The 18972-nt window shown below is 42.6% G+C and overlaps 1 protein-coding gene across 1 annotated transcript in view; it reads left to right on the top strand.

The window, feature by feature from the left end:
* slc51a (solute carrier family 51 subunit alpha) overlaps positions 1-18972 on the top strand; it is a 47105-nt gene that overhangs the window by 23867 nt on the left and 4266 nt on the right. Inside the window, exons 2-5 of the mRNA XM_035416169.1 lie at positions 4171-4322; positions 10455-10528; positions 11042-11200; positions 13049-13160. Coding sequence (XP_035272060.1) covers positions 4171-4322; positions 10455-10528; positions 11042-11200; positions 13049-13160 — 497 coding nt within the window. The remainder of the gene's footprint in view (positions 1-4170; positions 4323-10454; positions 10529-11041; positions 11201-13048; positions 13161-18972) is intronic.

The following is an 18972-nucleotide window of genomic DNA, read 5'->3' as shown; positions in this document are numbered from 1 at the left end:
CTCCTCGGCTTCCCTGTCACACGCCTGCTCCTCTGCCTGCTTCTCTGGCTGGCAGTGGCCATGGCCAGCCACCTCTCCTCCTTCAAGTTCCACCTATTGCTACACAATGTCGGGTACTGTAGATGTTGAAGCTACTGCAGCCCCTGCAGCAAACATGTCTGTTATTTTTGCACATTTGCATCCGCTTGTAGATTTTACATTTTTTTGGCCCTCAACTCCTCCACACCCCCCTTGCGCTTTTGTTTATCCATTTTGACACCCTCATCCATCCACAGATTTTTGGCTCTGAGCCACGGCATCTGACACGAGAAACAGAGGGTGAGGGGTGGGGCCTAGTAAGAGATGTGATTTGGCCAGCCCTGTGTCAGTATAGAAAATGAACCAATGGGCCGCTGTCCCTGCTTTATGGGCCCATCGTTGGCCAAATTATTATTCTTTTTTAAAAATTAAAAATGACAAATTAAATTATATCGGCCCCAAGGTGCGTCCATGATCCGTCGGCCTACCGGGAAAATGCCCAGTATGCCAGATTTCCAGTCCAGCGCTGCCTACCATGTATGGTCACAGGTGCTAGAATTCCAAAGGGGTCGAAGAGCCTATTTACTGTGGATAGTATGCCCCTACGTGTGAATGGCTTCTTATCATCTAGAGCTTGCAATGTAAATGTGTCTGTGGTAATTTTCCAACATACCCCTAGACTGTGCTGTATGGGAAATTCACCATCAGAGAGGTTGAAGTCTTTTACACCATTGCCACAGTCATCAGAAAGGAAGGGTTCCATCACAGCTGTTCTATTTGAGGCTATTTTGTGCAGTCTGAAGTTAGACTGTGCTAGCATGTCCTGTGCCTGTTTGAAAACACTGATGGCTTCCTCCTCTGTGGAAAATGACTTCAGGGCGTCGTCCATGAAACAATCTGTTTTGATGAACTTCTAGATATCACTGCCGTAGTTTTCCTCTCCCTCTTTTGCTGCCCTGCGCAGACCATCAATTGCCACAGCAGGAGAGGGTCTATTCCCAAAAACATGGACTCTCATCCTATAATCCACAATGCCACTGCTCATGTCATTATTGCGGAACCACAGGAAACGCAGTTAGTCTCTGTGCTCCTTTTTGTGTTTTGACTACAAAACAATGGAACGTGCTGAATGTCTGCTGTAACTTCAACCTGCTTCTTTCTGAATCTCATCAGAACCCCGAGTAAGCTGTTATTTAGGTCCGGCCCTGTGAGAAGAACCTCATTCAGTGAGACCCCTTCATACTGGCCACTTGAATCAAAAACTATGCAAATTTGATTGGGCTTTTTGGGGTGATAAATTCTGAAAGATGGGAGGTACCAGCACTCTTTGCCATCATGAAGTTCCAGTGCCACCTCCGCGCGTGATTTTTTTGAATGAACTCCAAAAAATGTTCTTTCCTCTCAGGTTGTGGCAGAGTGAGCTAGGGTGCTTGTAGGCATGCTCTCTATTATTAGGCAGTTGCCTTCTTGGTGAGCAGAACGGTAGAGGGGCAACCCAACTATTTGTGTGGTCTAGAGAGACTTCTCTATCCATAATCTGCATGAACCTCTGATCGTCGATGGATAGGGCAAATTTATTATCATTCTCAGCACATAGAAAGACTGGCTTCTGTATGGAGTCACCAGCAGGGGTCTTGGCTGAATTAATCATATGTGACTGTACTAAGGGGAGCAGGCAGAGGGCTGGCTGCCCAAAGTTAACTTTATTTCATACATGAGTGTTACATGGAGTAAGGTAGCTTTGTCGGCCATTCTCAAGGATGCACAGAAGAGGGTTTATGGGTTGTGCCAATACATCTCTGATTACTACCCAGCCTAGATTTAACCTTTGGGACAGTGGAGCATTGTGGGAGCCGTTTATCTGCTTCCACACTTTATGTAGTCTTAAGATGTCTCTGCCAAGCAACAACAAAATGTTTGCATTGTGGTCTAAAAGGGGGTATCTCACCTGCTATAGCCTTCAGATCCCTGTGGTGGAAAGCTGCACTTTGTGTGGGTATTTCTGACCTATTGTCAGGGATATCATTACACTCAATCAAGGTTGGGAGGGGGAGATTGACATTCTTGTCTATTGACTCAACCATGTAGCCATAATCTGTCATTCCAGCTGTCTCTGTGGTACCCACACAAGTCTTAAGTGTGTAGGGAGACGGAGGGCTTTGATCATTGAAGATATCAAAGAATTCGGACCTCGCAAGAGATTTGTTGCTCTGTTCGTCGAGGATAATGTACATTCTTTTTGCGAGCTTCTGACACCCTTCTGGGTAAACATCCACAAGACATATCTTTGAGCATGCTCTTGCACTCACTCCCTCACCACACACCTCTGTGCACTTGGATGTCACTGCTAAATGTTAAATTTATAAATGTTATTGCTAGATGTAAATGAGTTTCGCCAAAGACACATGCTCTTTTAAGCTAACGTGGATTACATTCTCATTTGCGCATTTTACCAGACATCCTTCATAAACACTCACCTTCTTAACATTGCTACAATGAAGTTCATAACGATAAATGAACAATAGACTTATGGACATGGCTTTCTGTAAGCCCCGTAATGAGGGAATACATGAGTGGAGCATTACAACCATCGAGATATACAAGAACTTGAGACAGTTTCCGTTTACTGGTTTCTTGGATTCCTATGGGAGCTGCTCAAACTCATTGGATGGCACTTCATCATGTCACAAGACAATGACCCGAAACATACTGCTAGAGCAATGAAGGGGTTTTTGATGGCCAAAAAGTGGAAAATCCTTGATTGGCTGAGTCAATCACCGGATCTGAATCCAATTGAACATGCATTTTACATGCTGAAGAGGATACTGAAGGCAAAAAGTCCCGAAATAAGCAGGAACTGAAGATGGCTGCAGTACAGGCCTGGCAGAGCATCACCAGGGAAGATACCCAGCGTCTGGTGATGTCCATGCGCCGCAGACTTCAAGCAGTCATTGCATGCAAATGATATGTGACCAAATATTTAAAATGATTACTTTATTCTACATTATGTTAAACTGTCCAATATTTTTTGATGCCCGAAAATGGGGGGGACTATGTACAAAAGGTTCTATAATTTCTAAATGGTTCATCCGATATGTATGAAAATACCCTAAAAATAAAGCTGACAGTCTGCACTTCAACCTACATACATTGTCATTGTATCCTTTCAAACTAAAAGTGCTAGAGTACAGAACCAAAATAACAAAAAATGTGTCACTGTCCAGTGAATTATGGTGCTCACTGTATGTCTGTGTAAGCAGTTATGAGCACTGTCTGTGACGTAAATTCCAATTTTGTCCACATAGTTTAATAAATCTTATTCTTCTGTGGGACTCTGAACAAAAATCGGTGCTTGGAGCATAATTAGTTCATTGTGAAGAAATTTGAGAGATAAAAAGTTCTGTCCAAAATAATTTAATTTGGCCAGCGTAAATTCATAATTTTGAATTTAAATTGACTTCAATGGGGAAGTTTGCTTTTTGGCACCAGAGTCTTACTAAACTGTAATGCCTCGAGTAGCCACTGGAGTTTATGAGCTTCACCGTGAATGGCAATCCCTGGTCCTTTGCTTACAACACTAACAGATGGTAGCTTCAAAACCGGATATTTCGAACTGGCAATAAACGGCCACTAGTGGCATTTACCCATAAAAGGAAAGTAACTTTAATGAACTGCCAGTGCATAGCACATTGGGGCCATGACAGCTGTAGTACCTGATCTGTCAATGTGTATTCTGGGTGTTATATCTTGAATTCAAGGCTATTTTAATATAAATGATAAATGTTGCTTTGTTCTAAAAAATTAATTTTCTGCTTGAGATATTACCTTATTGATATATTTATACATTCATTTCTAAAGAAATTAATTTACCGTTGAACTCATCCTAGGCAGTAATGTTTCATTATTTTTTACATTTTTTGGTATTATATGTATGAGGCAGACACATTTCTGGCCTCCCAGTGCTGTTGGTTTGAGGAGATTTGCTGAGTTTTAAGAATAATCTTCACAATCTATGGAAGCTATATAATGACTTACTACTTACTAATGGTCTACTGTTAATGAATATCCCCACTCCACTTTTTCTTTCTTTCCCCCTGTCATTGTGAATCTGTTGTAATTAAAATGTCTGGCTGCTGTGTTGTTAATCCACAGAGCTGGATATCTTTGGGATCATCCTGTACTCTGTCCTGACACTGATGGCAGCTTTGTCCATACTGGTTTACATTGAGGAGTGCATCTACATCTACAGAAAAGTCTCGACTCCAAAGAAAACCACCATCAACTGGGTGAATGGTGCAGCTCCGGTGTGTGCTCTTATCACTACTCTACCATCCTCTGCCACAGTGTAGCTGTCACAGTTTGACTGAGAGCAGTAGTCTTTGGTCTTGTCTGTCTCTTGTGTCTGTGATGTAAGAGTATCTCAGTCTTCTCTCTAAAGGTGCCAGTATTTTCAAATTGAAACAGAACTTTGTTGTTCAAAACAACGCATTGTGTACAAGAGACAAACAAAAAGATGCAGTGTTGTGAGTTTATGCGACACAGTGCGTCTTCTCCCTGGCGCGTCTTCGGATCAGGACCTGCAGTGGGACCGTGATGTCTTTTTCTCCACCTGTTGGGGAGACAGACAGAAACAAACGGGGCAGCAACAAAACCAGGGCCAGATCCCCAGCCTTGACCCCTGCCCGCCCGCAAAATAGATGTTATAGTTAGTGTAAAAGTTAATTGGTTCCACCAGAGCCAACTATGGGTATTAAACATGCAGACACATGCTAGCCTCATCCATTCTCATCTGCATGAGCTGGCTTTGTTGTTTCTTTATTTTTCTGTATGTATATGAGATATCTCCTAGTCAGTAAATACATCACAAATGATCTGTTTTTAGACACATAACTAAATGCACACAAAATAAATGCGTGGGGTGCAGATGAGGCATGCCAACTGAACACCTCAACGCCACCTCCCCTTCACCTCTCTACCCATCCAAACCCTCTACTGTCACAAATGGAATCTATCAAAGCATTATGTAAGGAATAAACCACGACGGGCTGTCCCGTTATTGGAAAATAATGTACGACGGGGGTGGTGATGTGGCCGAGGCGAAGCCGAGGTTTCTTAACCATCCACGGAGTAGGCCTACATTATTTTTCAATAACGGGACAGTCCGGAGGGGTTTATTCCACTTATATAACGGGTTACCAACAATGATCATACAATATATGGTTACTTTTATATTTATGGATTTTTATCGACTTAATCAGCTGAAAGTGAAATATTCTTCCGCAGCCGTTTGGGCATATTATTTTACCGTTGTCAAGCAAAACTCTTGACAACGGTAAAACACAATGGTAATTCTATTTGGACCATTGTTATTCAAAAACTCTGGTTGTTAATTCTATGAAAACAATGATTCCTTCTCGTTTTATACCATACAATTAGCACCAGTTGTGCTCATTTTTGTTATTACATTATTTAAGAAAACTGCATGAAACCATAACTCAATCAAATGAATGTCCCTAGCACTGTCTTGCTTTTTAAATTAGTGCGGTCGGGCAGTGTAGACATAGTGTTTTTCTAAGACCCTCTGAAACCAGGTTTGAATGTGAGCTAGCTTTATGATAGGTTCGCCTTCACTTGTCACCTAGCCAATATTAAAATTTTGGGTTTTAGGTCAGAATGGTCTCATGGCATGCTTGCTATCCCGGCTAATTAGCTAACTAACCATTGAATTGTATTCAAAACAGCGGTTACTACAAACGCAGTTGTTCACAAAGATACGGACAAAAATGCGTCCCGTAGCCACGAGTTAAATACGGAGCCTAGTCTACTGTCCAAATAAGGGACAATTCCGTATTTTGCGGGATGGTTGGCAACCCTAAATAAAGCTAGCGACAGTAACTTGCTATCAATTGTGAAATTAGACATTGAAAAGGGGAGGGGATGTAACAACCATTCAAAATTGAAAGAATTAGGTTGCTGTTTTAACTGCTTTAGAATGCTGGATTTTAGCACATTGATTTTAAAACTGATAAAAGGCCAAGATGTCCCTTTGCTGAGAAATAATGCCCACCCTTGGACCAATCAGAATTGAGTATTCAGCCAAGCCATTGTATAACTAAGAATGACAGAGAGAAAAACAGAAAGATAAGATACAGTTGAGGCCAAAAGTTCACATACACCTAGGCTAAAGATATTTAAACTCAGTTTTTCACAACTCCGCACGTTTCATGTTACCATACATTTCTTTTGGCAAGTCAATTAGAGCATATGCTTCACATCAAAGGTCATTTTAAAACAATGGATTGGAGACAGCCTTGGATTGGAGACAGATTTATTTCAGCTTTAATTCGCTATATCAGAATTCCAGTGGGTCAAAAGTTTTTTTTTTTTTTTTTTTTTTTTTCCCTTGATTATGTTTTTTAAATTTTTTTATTTATTGGGCTACCAAACAAGTGGAGACGAGTGCAGGGTACAGGGACACCTAAACAAATGAAAGGGATTGTACAAAGTAAGACAAAGAAAAACAACAAAGACAAAAGGGGCAAAAGCAAACTGAGGAATAAAATATGGGTTCAAACTAGTGGGTATGTAGTAAGAGTGAAGAATCGAGAAGGAGAGAAAAAATAAAATAAAATAATAATAATAAAAGTCAAGAAAAAAATTAAATTAAAATAAATAAATAAATAAAAACAATAATAAACAAAACTATTTTAAGCAGTTTGGTATGAATGTGGTTAGTATCGGGGTTGTGAAGGATGACTGTGTCTGTGTGTGTGGGTATGTGTGTGTGTTTATGTGTGTCTATGGATTGAGTGTGGGGGAAAGAAGGATAGAAAAAAAAGGAATGAGTGGGTGAATGAGTAAGTAAGTATAGTGAGTGTTTTCAAACTATGGGTGGTAGACAGGCAAGAAAAACAACAAGTTAGAGGAATCAGGTTTGCAAGAAATCCATGAGGGATGACCAGATTAGGTGGGGTTCTATTGCGGTGTTATTGATGGAAGTGGATAACTTTTCCATGGAGATGTAATCTATGAGTAAGTTTTTCCACTGTGCCATATTTATGGTGCTCTTCGATTTCCAGTTCATGAGGATAGTTTTCTTGGCGATAGTTAGGGCCACGAGGAGTAATCTAATGTTTGTTTTGTTCAAATTGATTGTTGAAATATCTCCTAACAAGCAGAGTGAGGGTGGATACTGTGATGTGGCAGCCCAGGAAGCAGGATAGTGACTCAGTGATTTCTTTCCAGAAGTGTTTAATGGGTGTGCAGTGCCAGGTGGTGCAGTGCATAGCTATCCGGGTTGTTTTGCGTGCAGTGTGAACAAATTTCTGATGCGTATCCCATTTTAAACATTTTTTGCCCAGTGAAGTGAAATCTGTGGAGTATCTTGAACTGTATAAGTTGTAGGTTGGCATTTTTGGTCATGAAGTAGATGTTTTTGCAAATTTGGTTCCAGAAGCCGGGATCAGAGGTAAAAGAAAGGTCTATTTCCCATTTCCTTGACGGAATGGCTAGTGTTTTTATCAGACTGTGATATTATTTTATATATTTTGGAAAGGAGTTTCTTCGGGGAAGGGATGTTAGTTAAATCTGAAGCCGAGGGAGGAAGATCTAGATTGGTGGCCATAATGTTAAATTTGGATTGAATGGATGATTTTAGTTGCAAATATTACAAAAGTTGTTTGTTTCCGATGCCGTAATTTTGGACCAATTGGGAGAATGAAGCCAGGGAATTATTATAGAAGATATGTTTAAGATGTGTGATGCCTTTTTCAGTCCATGTGCGGAAATTGAGTGGTTTCTTGTTACTTAGAAAATCAGGATTGTTCCATATGGGAGTAAAATTTGAAAGTGAAAAGGTGATGTTCGTGATTTTGTGGAAATTCCACCAGGCTGTCAGAGCTATTGTTACCGTTTTGAAACAAGAATGGTGTTTGATAGTTTGACTAAGAAATGGTAGCCTATATCTGAGATCTGGATGTCTTTACATACTGTTTTGTTCTATGATTGATTGGGGTGGATCCATTTGTATATATACTGAAGCTGATTTGCCAGAGAATAATGGTAAAAATGTGGAGCTTCCAGTCCTCCTTGTGTTTTGGGTTTTTGCAGAGTGGCCAGTTTAATTCTTGGTGTCTTGTTTTTCCAGTAGAATTTGGAGATGATTGAATCTAGAGACTTGAACCAGGTGAGGGTGGGTTGAGTTGGAATCATTGAAAATACGTAATTTATTTTAGGACGTATTGTCATTTTAACAGTAGCTATTCTGCCCAAAATAGATAGTGGTAGGTTCATCCAACGGTGGAGGTCATCATTTATTTTTTTGAGTACTGGGGTGAAATTGAGTCCAAACAGCTCTGACAGCCTGGGGGAAACATTAATACCTAGATATGTGATGTAATCTGTGCATAATGGGATGGGTCAAAAGTTTTCATACACCAAGTTGACTGTCTCTTTAAACAGTCTGGAAGATTCCAGAAATTGATGTAATTACATTTTAGAAGCTTCTGATTGGACAATTGTCATAATTAGGGGTTAATTGGGAGTTAATTGGCACCTGTAGCTGTATTTAAGGGCCTACCTTTAGAGACACTGCCTTTTTGCCCTTGATACCATGGGAAAATCCAAGAAACTCAGCCAAGACCTCAGAAAAAAATTGTGGACCTCCAGAAGTCTGGTTCCTCCTTAGGAACTATTTCCAAATAAGTGAAGGTACCACAAGCATTTGTACAAACAATTGTATGCAAATATAAAAATCTTGCGACCACACAGACACTGCATCGTTCAGGAAGGATGCACAAATTAACTGCCAGGGCTGAATGAACTTTGGTCCGAAAGGTTCAACTGAACCCCAAGACAACAACAAAGGAACTGGTGAAGGAGTTGGAGGCATCAGGTACCAAAGTATCTACATCCACCATTAAGAGAATCATACATCACCATGGCCTGAAAGGCTGTTGTGCAAAGAAGAAGCCCCCACTTCACAACCAGCATAAAAAGGCCAAAATGAAGTTTGCAGGTGATCACCAGGACGAAGACCTAGCATTTTGGAGGAGATTTCTTTGGTCAGATGAAACAAAAATTGTTTGGCCATAATGATCAGTGCTATGTATGGAGGAAAAAGGGTGAGGCTTTTAATCCGAAGAACACCAATCCCCTCAACTGTGAAGCATGGGGGTGGCAGCGTCATGTTGTGGAGGTGTTTTGTTTGAAATGGGACTGGTGCATTTCAGAAAATAGATGGCATCATGAGGAAGGAGGATTATCTAGAAATACTGAAGCAACACCTCAAGACATCAGCTGGAAAGTTAAAACTTGGTCACAACTCTGGTCTTCCAGTAAGACAATGATCCTAAGCATACCTCCAAGGTTTTAACAAAATGTCTGAAAGACAACAACGTGAAAGGATTGGAGTGGCCATCTAAGCCCTGACCCGAATCCCCTAAAAAATTTGTGGACCGAAATGAAAAAGCATGTCCGAGCGAGGAGGCCCACAAACCTGACTGAGTTATACCAGTTCTTTCAGGAGGAATGGGCAAAAATTTCAAGTATTGTGAGAAGCTTGTGGAAGGCTACCTCAAGCGTTTGATTCAAGTTAAGCAATTGAAAGGCAATGCCACCAAATACTAACAAAGTGTATGTAAACTTTTGACCCACTGAAAATGTGATATAGTACATAAAAGCTGAAATAAATCTGTCTCTTAGCTATTATTTTTATACCTCTTATGGAAATAAAGTAGATACCCTAATTGACTTAACACATGAAATGTATGGTAACATGAAAAATGTGGAGTTGTGAAAAATTGAGTTTTAATGTCTTAAGCCTAGTGTATGTAAACTTTTGGCCTGTATATGTGACTTCAACTGATGAAGTTCTTGTACAAGTCCTGTTCTTCTGAACTGTTAAATATATGGCATATTTAACGGCCCAAGTTCTGGTCCAAAATAAGAATGCAAAGAAGCAAAAACGGTTAAAGATCCTGGAAGTGTTCTTGATTACTTCAAAATATTGAGTGTGCATCTGATGCATCCTTGCCTAAAAACTAAAATTTTTGTTCTCTCACATCATACATGACTAAAATCTTTCTAAGAATGAAAAAAAGGCAAGAAGTAGGTGTTACAATTGCTGAGTTTTAGCTCTTTTTTTAAATGTCATGTATGGTACAGCATGCAATTTTAATGAGAAACAGCCCTCCAAAGGTTGCTGGTGCTAGTTTGGCTGCATTGAGTTATTGTGAATGATGTCTGAGCTGTAAGGTTATCTTTGTCTGTGCTGTATGTGTATGTCTGTGCTGTAAGGTTTTCTTTGTCTTTGCTGTATGTGTATGTCTGTGCTGTAAGGTTCTCTTTGTCTGTGCTGTATGTGTGTGTCTGTGCTGTAAGATTCTCTCTGTCTGCTGTATGTGTATGTCTGTGCTGTAAGGTTCTCTCTGTCTCAGGTCATCGCCACCATGTCCTGTCTAGGGATGTGGATCCCAAGGGCCACCATGTTCACTGATATGACCTCAGGATCGTAAGTCACACTCCTCTCTCTCTCACATCCTCACACCCAGACACTCTTGTAACTGGCTCTTACACCCTTAAATTCTGTCTGGCTCTTGGTGACATTTCACCTCTTGCCATATTTCCCATAAAAAACAGCTGTTTTTGACCTTTCCAGCTGTTGCACATGAATGTCTGCACACTGTTTGCCATGTAGACAATGAAAATTTGAATAGAGGAAACACCCACAGGGTTTAGTTACCCCACTTTAACTGGCCCATCTTGTGATAATAAATAGCATGATTAATGCCATATACCACTGTGAACATGGACCAACGGCCGTTTGTGTGCATGGTGTTTAAGTTCTCTCTCACTCCCTCTAGGTATTTTACAGTGGTAGTGTTTAATTTCTCTCTTTCTGTAAGTGTTTTGCAGTGGTGATGTTTTAGTCTCTCTCTCTCCGAGAGAGAGAGTGCAGTGGTGTCTTACAGTCATTTCTCTCTAGGTATGTTGTAAGTTCCTCTTTGTCTCTGTCTCTCTGCAGGTACTTTGCAATCGTGGTGTATAAGTTTCTAATCATGATGGTGGAGGAGTGTGGGGGAGATGAAGAGTTTCTGAAGCGCTGTGGGAAGAACACTCTCCGGATCAGCACCGGACCCTGCTGCTGCTGCTGTCCCTGCCTACCACGTGTGGCCATCACACGGTATACAGGGGTCACACTGGGGTCACAACAGTTATGCTGAGGTCAAATGCATATTGCTAGTATTTTAGCCAACTAGAAGAGTATGCCAGCATGCAGAACAAATCATATATTCAGACTAAAAGTTTTTTTTTTTTCATTTCTTTGCTGTTTTTTTATGTATTTAAATAAAACATATTTTGTATGAGAAAACCATATGGGTTGACAGGTATGTGGTAGTACTGTATGCACATGGAGGACAGAGGTCTATGCTGATAACACTGCTCTGCTCCTCTCCAACCTTCAAAGGGCTGATAAAGGAGGTCACTGAACCAGAGGACAAACAGCATAGATTAGTCATATTGACTGTGTGTGAATGCTAGCCAAACCTTAAAATCATATTACTTCCCCCCCCCCACCCCCCCCATTTTATCCCCAATTTGGAATGCCCAGTGTTATCATGTCCTCTAAATTATGTCCCAAGCTGCTTTTTTTCACACCAGTTCATCAGCTAAGCTTGAACCAATATGGTTTGGAGGACACTTCATGTGCACCACGGGCATCTGATAGACCAAAAGCATGGACCAAAAGAGAGCGATGACCACAAAATCCCTTCTGATTGAATACTCACTAACCGTAGGTGTCTTTACTGCCAGAGATGGGGGAGGGAGTGACTGGATAGGTGAAGCTGCTAGTAGAAATTTAACTGCCTGGTCAAACTGAGCTGAGAGTTGTTTGTCTGATTAAATGGACCTTTGGGTCATTCAACCCAGTGTATGTGTTGGCATTACGTAAACCATTCCACAGTTCTGTTTCAGAAGGGTCTCCCTACAATTTAGTTTTACCATGGAACTCGAAAACCTCTGGAGCCCAAAACTTCAAGAAACTTAACCTTGTTTCACTGACCTCTGTTCATATGCATGACATTGGTCCACACTGGAGTTATTGCTCAACATTGGTAACGTACTGCTACACTTTTACAACTGCATTGTCAGAAGATCAGAAGATTAGATATGGATATAAGACATAAGACTCTATGCATCCTGAAGTAGAGGAGAAATGGTGTATTTTAATGAAGCATAATTTGCGGCTACTGGGTGGCTCATCCAGTTAAGGCACCAGCCTTAGTGCCTTGTGTATTAATGGGCCCCATGGGGCTCGATCTAAATGCCAACTGTGCAAGTACCCACTGTGAATAGCAACCCCAACGCACAATGTGCTACTGACACATAAATTAAAATAGCATCGCTCAGGGTTAGGGAGGGCTCAGTTAGGAACCGCATCTCATTGATCTCTAGCGACCTCCGCTGGCAGATCGAGTGCCTGCAAGTCCACCTGTTCAATTCACCTGTTCAACAATTCATGCTGAGATATGCGATTGGGCATCTACATCTGTGGAGAAAGGGAGTGGGGAGCATTTAAAACAAAGCTTAATGTACTATTTCCATGCTTCATATATAAAGGAAATCTAACAATTGTGCCATTAAACTATTGTCTAACTGTTTTATTGTATTTACATATACAGTATGCCATTGAATATTAATGTCTGTGGAGCTGTCACGTTTTCAATTGATCTTTTTTTTTACTGTGGATAGATTGGTTTGTCTAATTAATACATTTGAATATGTGTGTAAATTAAAAGGGGCTGGACATCCCAAATCCTATACACTTCAGTAAAGAAAAAGTAAACATACATACCTATAATTAATTCATGGTGGTGAATTAATCATTAATAAATACATGAATAGATTAACTGTTCAATAATATATCAATGCATTTGTTCATGATATTGTGAATTCATTTGTATGAACTGGCCTGCCTCAATGTGGTTGGTGGTAATGATAAAGTTTTTCTTTTTCTCTTTCCTCTCAGACGGACCCTCTTCCTGTTGAAGCTGGGCTCCTTCCAGTTTGCTCTGCTTAAGACGATCCTCAGCATCCTGTCCATTATTCTGTGGACCAATGGAAACTTTGATGTAGCTGATGTTAGTACTGCCTGACTGCCAATAATGTGGCTTCTGTTTTTACATGGGTGGGGGGAGCAATTTGATTCTTGACTGCGCTGATAAATAGCTTATTTCAAAATAATATGCATGACTACGTGCACAATTATTGATCTCAATCTGTATTGATCTCAAATGATGGTTTACTGAACTGAATACACAGGGAGTTTGCATTATTGTTTTCACAGTTCTTTTATGAAAATAGATTTGGTAATGGGGGTATTCAAAAAAGTTCAAAAGAGCTCAGTCAACAGCAGTAGCTGAACCCCTGGGACAAGGCTTTGAAGAATAGCAGTATCCAGGAAGTTTGGGTCCCTCAGGTATTAATGCATACCCAGTCCCAAGGCATTAACCTGGATCTAGGCAGACCCAAACAAGGCAGGACTCAGGTATTTGGATTTTGGTATGGGGCAACCCATAACCTAATAACTGCTCATTATGTAATAAAGTAATTTTATAAAAACTCATAATGTAATAATTTGCCTATATTGTGATGAAAATTTTGAGCACATAACATTTTAACTTTTGAGTGTATTGTAAAGTGCAGATGGCCAGTCCTGCTCCTGGACAGTCATGAGGTTGAATAACTTTGCGTCCAATGTTTGGAGCCTGGACTGAAACGTCATCCCTTATCCTGCTCTCCAGGATTACGTGCTATTCCTTATGGGTGGTTTTGTGTCATTGACTGATGAGCCTGGTTTTCAAAGACCAGTTAAAATATTTTGAGACACAGGCACTGCACAGTCTTATATTTTGGAGGATATTTTGCCTCTGTGTGTGAAATCCTCCTGAGGCACCAGTGTCCTTGTGCAGGGCTTTGAAATGGGCTGTACTGACGTGCCACTGTACACTATTTTGTTGAAGTCTGACCTCATGACAGGTGTGATATTGTGGACATACAACCCAGTTTTCCTGTGGAAGGAGTGACCTTCATTTTGGGAAATAACTTAGCTGGGGGCAGACTTTTAGATAGCCCTGTTACTCGTGTCATGTTTAAATGACTTGTGACTTTCCCAGATGCTGCAAAGGCTTGTGATCGCGTACAGTCTCCCTTACTCAGATTCCGCTTTGGTGATTCGCTCATCTTAAAGCTTGATCCTGACATATAGTCTCCCCTTATTGCTGCAGACGGGAATTCAGATTACGTTTATGAGGTCAGTGATTCGGTCATCTTAAAAGCATCTGCCAAATATATGTAATGTAATGGGATAAAACCATGCTTGCGGGGGAGGACAGTAAGGCAATGTGTCAAGGGTTTGAGAGGCTGTCTCGGGGGGCAGCTGATTGCTCAGCAGAAGAAAGACTCATATTTATTCTCTCTTAGAAAGCACAGTTCCCGAGGAGGAAATTGCTTCAGTGCCAAGAAGGGTACATTGAATCGTACGAAACACAAATGAGCTAATGGAGACCCATTGACACTTGAGTTCAGGATGACTGGAACATTGTGCTAACAGTTCTACAGTCCTTCTCCCCACAAACCACAAAATCTGTCGTTCTTACACTGCGAGCACACACTGGTTTTATTGTGCGCTCGATACAAAAACATGGATACACAAACAAAAAAAAAACACTATAAGGAAGGGGATTAAACGCCACGTTGCTCCCACGTGCATCTCATTCCAGCGCCCCAGTCTCACTGCAGGCAGAGCATATAAATTATTACCAATTAATCGCAATCACAAACAGCTGTGGTTGTCGGCCAGCTAAACCGCTCCATCTCCGTCTGCAGATGGTGCCCTAATCACACCACCCCTCCACATACCCCCACCGCTCGACTTAGGCCGAGGAGCCATCTGGCCGCCAGCTAATGCCTGCTGACACCCCTTCATCAACTGGACCGGATCTGAGGCACCCTTTCGGGTCAGATCGGTCAGGGGACTGGTCAGCTCAGAGAATGCTGGAATAATTCTCCTGGAAATGTTTCAATGTGGTGGTGGATGAGGTTTGTGCGCCCTGGCAGTGGGGAGAACACATCTGTAAAGCGCTTATGCAACTGGGCCACATCTGCTCTCTGGTACAGTGAGAGATGGTCATCACAAAGGGTTGGGGTAAAATTGGCCGGTTTTGTCACCTCTGGACCCAACTCATATCTCATATCTCTCACTTCACGCTTTTAGGAAGTTGAGGTGGTATATCTGTGTTGCCCCACCCCTGTCAGACCGTACAACTTCATAATCAACATCCCCCACTTGCTGTGTGACCACAAAGGGCCCTTGCCCCCTGGCAAGTAATTTGGAGGTAGAAGAAGGGAGTAATACAAGCACTTTATCTCCCAGTACAAATTGTCTCAGCTGAACGCCTTTATTTATGCGCACTGTTGTTGTTCTTGCGCCTGCAGCAAATGCTCCTGTGACAATTGCCTTAGTGTGAGGAGCTTTGCTCTTAGGTCCAGAACATACTGAATTTCATTTTTACTGGTGCTTGGACCTTCCTCCCAGCTTTTTTAATGAGATCTAATACACCACGTGGCCGCCTGCCAAAAAGTAATTTGAAGGGAGAAAATCCCGTGGAGGCCTGGGGAACCTCATGCACTGCAAACAATAAAGGGTTCAGCCACTTATTCCAATTATGAAAACCTTCGTGCATGAGCTTGCGAATCATTGTTTTCAAGGTTTTATTAAATCTTTCTACCAAACCGTCTGTTTGGGGATGGTAGCCAGATGTTCTGATTGATTTTATTCCCAATAATTTGTATAGCTCACGTAACGTGTGACAAGAACAAAGTGCCTTTATCGGTTAGAATCTCTTTCGGGATCCCAACCCGGGAGATTATTTGAAACAATGCTTGTGCAACACTCTTAGCCAACATGCTACACATTGGCACTGCTTCCAGGTATCGCGTTGCGTAGTCTACTAAAACTAACAAAAAGCGATGCCTGTGTGCACTTCAGTCTAATAGCCCGATGAGGTCCATCCCTACCCTTTCAAACGGGACCTGCATTAACAGTAATGGACACAAGGGCGCCTTTGGAATGGCCACAGGATTAACTAACTGACACTCGGGACAAGATGCACACCTCCTCTGCACTTCGCCCTCAATGCCCGGCAAATCATGCCATTAGCCTACTCAGTGTTTTATGAACACCCAGGTGACCAGCCATCAGATTATGGTGAGCCACCTGGAAAAGCATTTCCAGATGGATCTTCTGTACCAATAACTGGGTGTTTTCCTCTCCAGTTTGAGTGTCACGACCAAGGGGCAACAACTCGCCTCTATGAGTGAAGCCTTTTACCCCAGTGGCTACTGCGTGAACTGCAACGCCTGGTTGCAAAAAGAACTTGAAACCCCGCCCACCCAATGTTAAGTCAATGGGGAGAGCCTGAAAAGAGGCCAGTTTTCTATGAAGAAATATAAATTTTTTACACAAGAAATGATAACTAGTTAATCCAATCCCTTGTAATGTCTCCACTGGGTCTGATTTTTTAAAAATAATTCCGCCAAAATTCCCAAATCTGGGTTAATTTCAGTGCGTGCAATGTGGTTTGTCCTATTACCGTATGACCATATAAGGATTTCCCCATCCTTGCAGCCAGGCAGAGTGCTTCAGCAACAGGTGTGATGCTATGTCATTTTATTCCGATTAGCTAGCTACATACGATCTCACCATTCCAAGGTCCAAAAATGTTGCGTGCTGCATTCAACTGTAATAACCGCTATTCTAAGGATTCTTCTCTCCAGTTCTATCGGTTGATACATTTGAGACATTTTCAGAAAAGGTTCTATGTCAAAACGCGATTTCTGACCATCTCGGGGTTTCAGTTGATTCTCATAAAGTCTCGTCTTTTATCATTTGTATATGTTTCTGGTGAAATCATATTTGTAAGCAGTTTTGAAGCTTCTTTAAGAAGTCAAGCTAGTGGGATTTACTTAGCTAGGGGGAGCAAGCTTACTGTCTAGATATCGATCTATCTGTCTATCTGTCTATCTAGCTAACTTGCTAGCTAGCTATCTCGTGATATATCTGTCTAGCTATCTAGAGTTCTTTTATCTATCTGTCTATATAACTAGCTAGCTAGTTAGCTAGTGATCTATTTTATCTATGGAAATATCTTAACACTAAACGTATCTTGCACAATTAACTTTTTTGAAATGTTATAACAGTACGGTTCTGTGGTTGCAAGGCCACGCTTGTTGTCCAGGCGTGGGCGTGTCTAATTACCATGTAAGGTAGTCGGGGTGGATTTTCTTGTAGTCGTGGACTCTTTCGCTCCACTGCGCTTGCGTTGGTTTCAGCGGGCAATGTGGCTGCGCCCTAGTTTGGGCTTCATGCGCCAGTGAGCACTAACCATAGCAAATCAGTGGGTGACATCATGAAGCACTTCGTGCATATTTTTATACGGTCTATGGTTACGACTCACTCGGCATAGCCTATCTTTAATAATAGAAAAATAAGGGTGAACTAGAGTGGTGCCAGGGTGCACCGGGTGACCATCGATAGCTATCCTCTGGTCAAAGGCAAAACGTAAAGTATCATCCCGAAACTGCTCGAGCGGAAAGTCCTCCTGGGGATGTATGCCGGAAGTCGGGGAAGCTCTCATGAGAGCTTCTCCCGACCCCGCCTCTCCCTCAGCAGCGTCGGACGACCACTGAGCACATCACAGAGCTCACAGATTCCTATCAGTCATGATCGCTTCCCCATGTAACCTTTCATTACATTAGTAAACCCTGGGTCAATCAGTACCCAATAAAAGGGGATTTGACTGGCGGAATCCAACTGCAGCCTTTACTCTATGCTTTTTGCCCCCGTGTCAAATTTCCACTGGCACCACTGGGTAATCGTGAATATCCCCACGTACACACCTTATTGACACCCACGATGCTTCGACCAATGCCTCGGGCCGAACCAAGCTTTGGTGAATCATGGTTTGTTTACACCCTGAATCCAGAAAAGCCTGCCGTGTACCCCCTTGGATCCTTACCGGTATCCGGTACATCCCCTCCTGACCAGGGGAGGGGGCTGGCAAGCCCGCAACCCGTACCACTTCCCCCACTTCCATCAGGGCACAGTCCCTGCGGAAGTGGTTGGGATTCCCACAACGCCAGCACTTCTGCCCAGGTGTCTGTGGAGGTCTCTGGGTGCCCGGCGCTGCGACCACTGAGACCGGGAGCTGTGGGGGAACAGGGAAGGGGTTGTGGGGAGATAGGGTATTGTGGAGAGAAGAGCCATTTTTCCCGCTGCCGACGAGGGTCCCACTGGAACCGGATGCTAGAACCTCTCCTTAGTGCTGGAGAACGGGGGTTCCCTCAGGGCGGGGCCAGGTGCTGGAGGGCGATGTTGTAGGGCGTCGAGGTGATCCTCCGCCAGGGCAACAGCAGCATCCAGCGAGGTTGGTCTATGGCAGCACACCCAGTCGGCAGTGGCTGTTGGCAGGCTTAGCACAAACGTCACCTACTTAACAACCTCCACCGCCGAGTGCACTGCTGACTGGAGCCACCAGTTAGCGGCGTCTCAAAGCTGCTGAGCCAGAGCAGGGGCGGCTGGCGTCCTTGTAACGAAGAGCCCTGAAGCGGCGACGGTGATCTTCCTCTGTTCGACCCACTCGGTCTAAAATCACCCGCTTCAAGTCCTCATACTTGGTTCTCAAGGACGCCGGCAGGCTGTGTGCAGCTTGTTGAGCTTCCCCGGCGAGAAGGGGATGCAAATGCACAGCCCAACTCCTCTGTAGCCCACCCACTGGCAGCTGCTATACCCTAGAACGTGGCCAGGTACGCCTCTATGTCTTCAGCCTCTGCCATTGGTGGCGTCTGTAGTCCGGCTTATCTGCCAATTGGGGTGGTCAGCATGCTTCGCAG

The sequence above is a fragment of the Anguilla anguilla genome, chromosome 4, assembly GCF_013347855.1.
Source record: "Anguilla anguilla isolate fAngAng1 chromosome 4, fAngAng1.pri, whole genome shotgun sequence".
In the NCBI taxonomy this organism is placed as follows: domain Eukaryota; kingdom Metazoa; phylum Chordata; class Actinopteri; order Anguilliformes; family Anguillidae; genus Anguilla; species Anguilla anguilla.
Note: the sequence above shows the minus strand (reverse complement) of the source record. Positions and strands in the feature narration are given on the sequence as shown.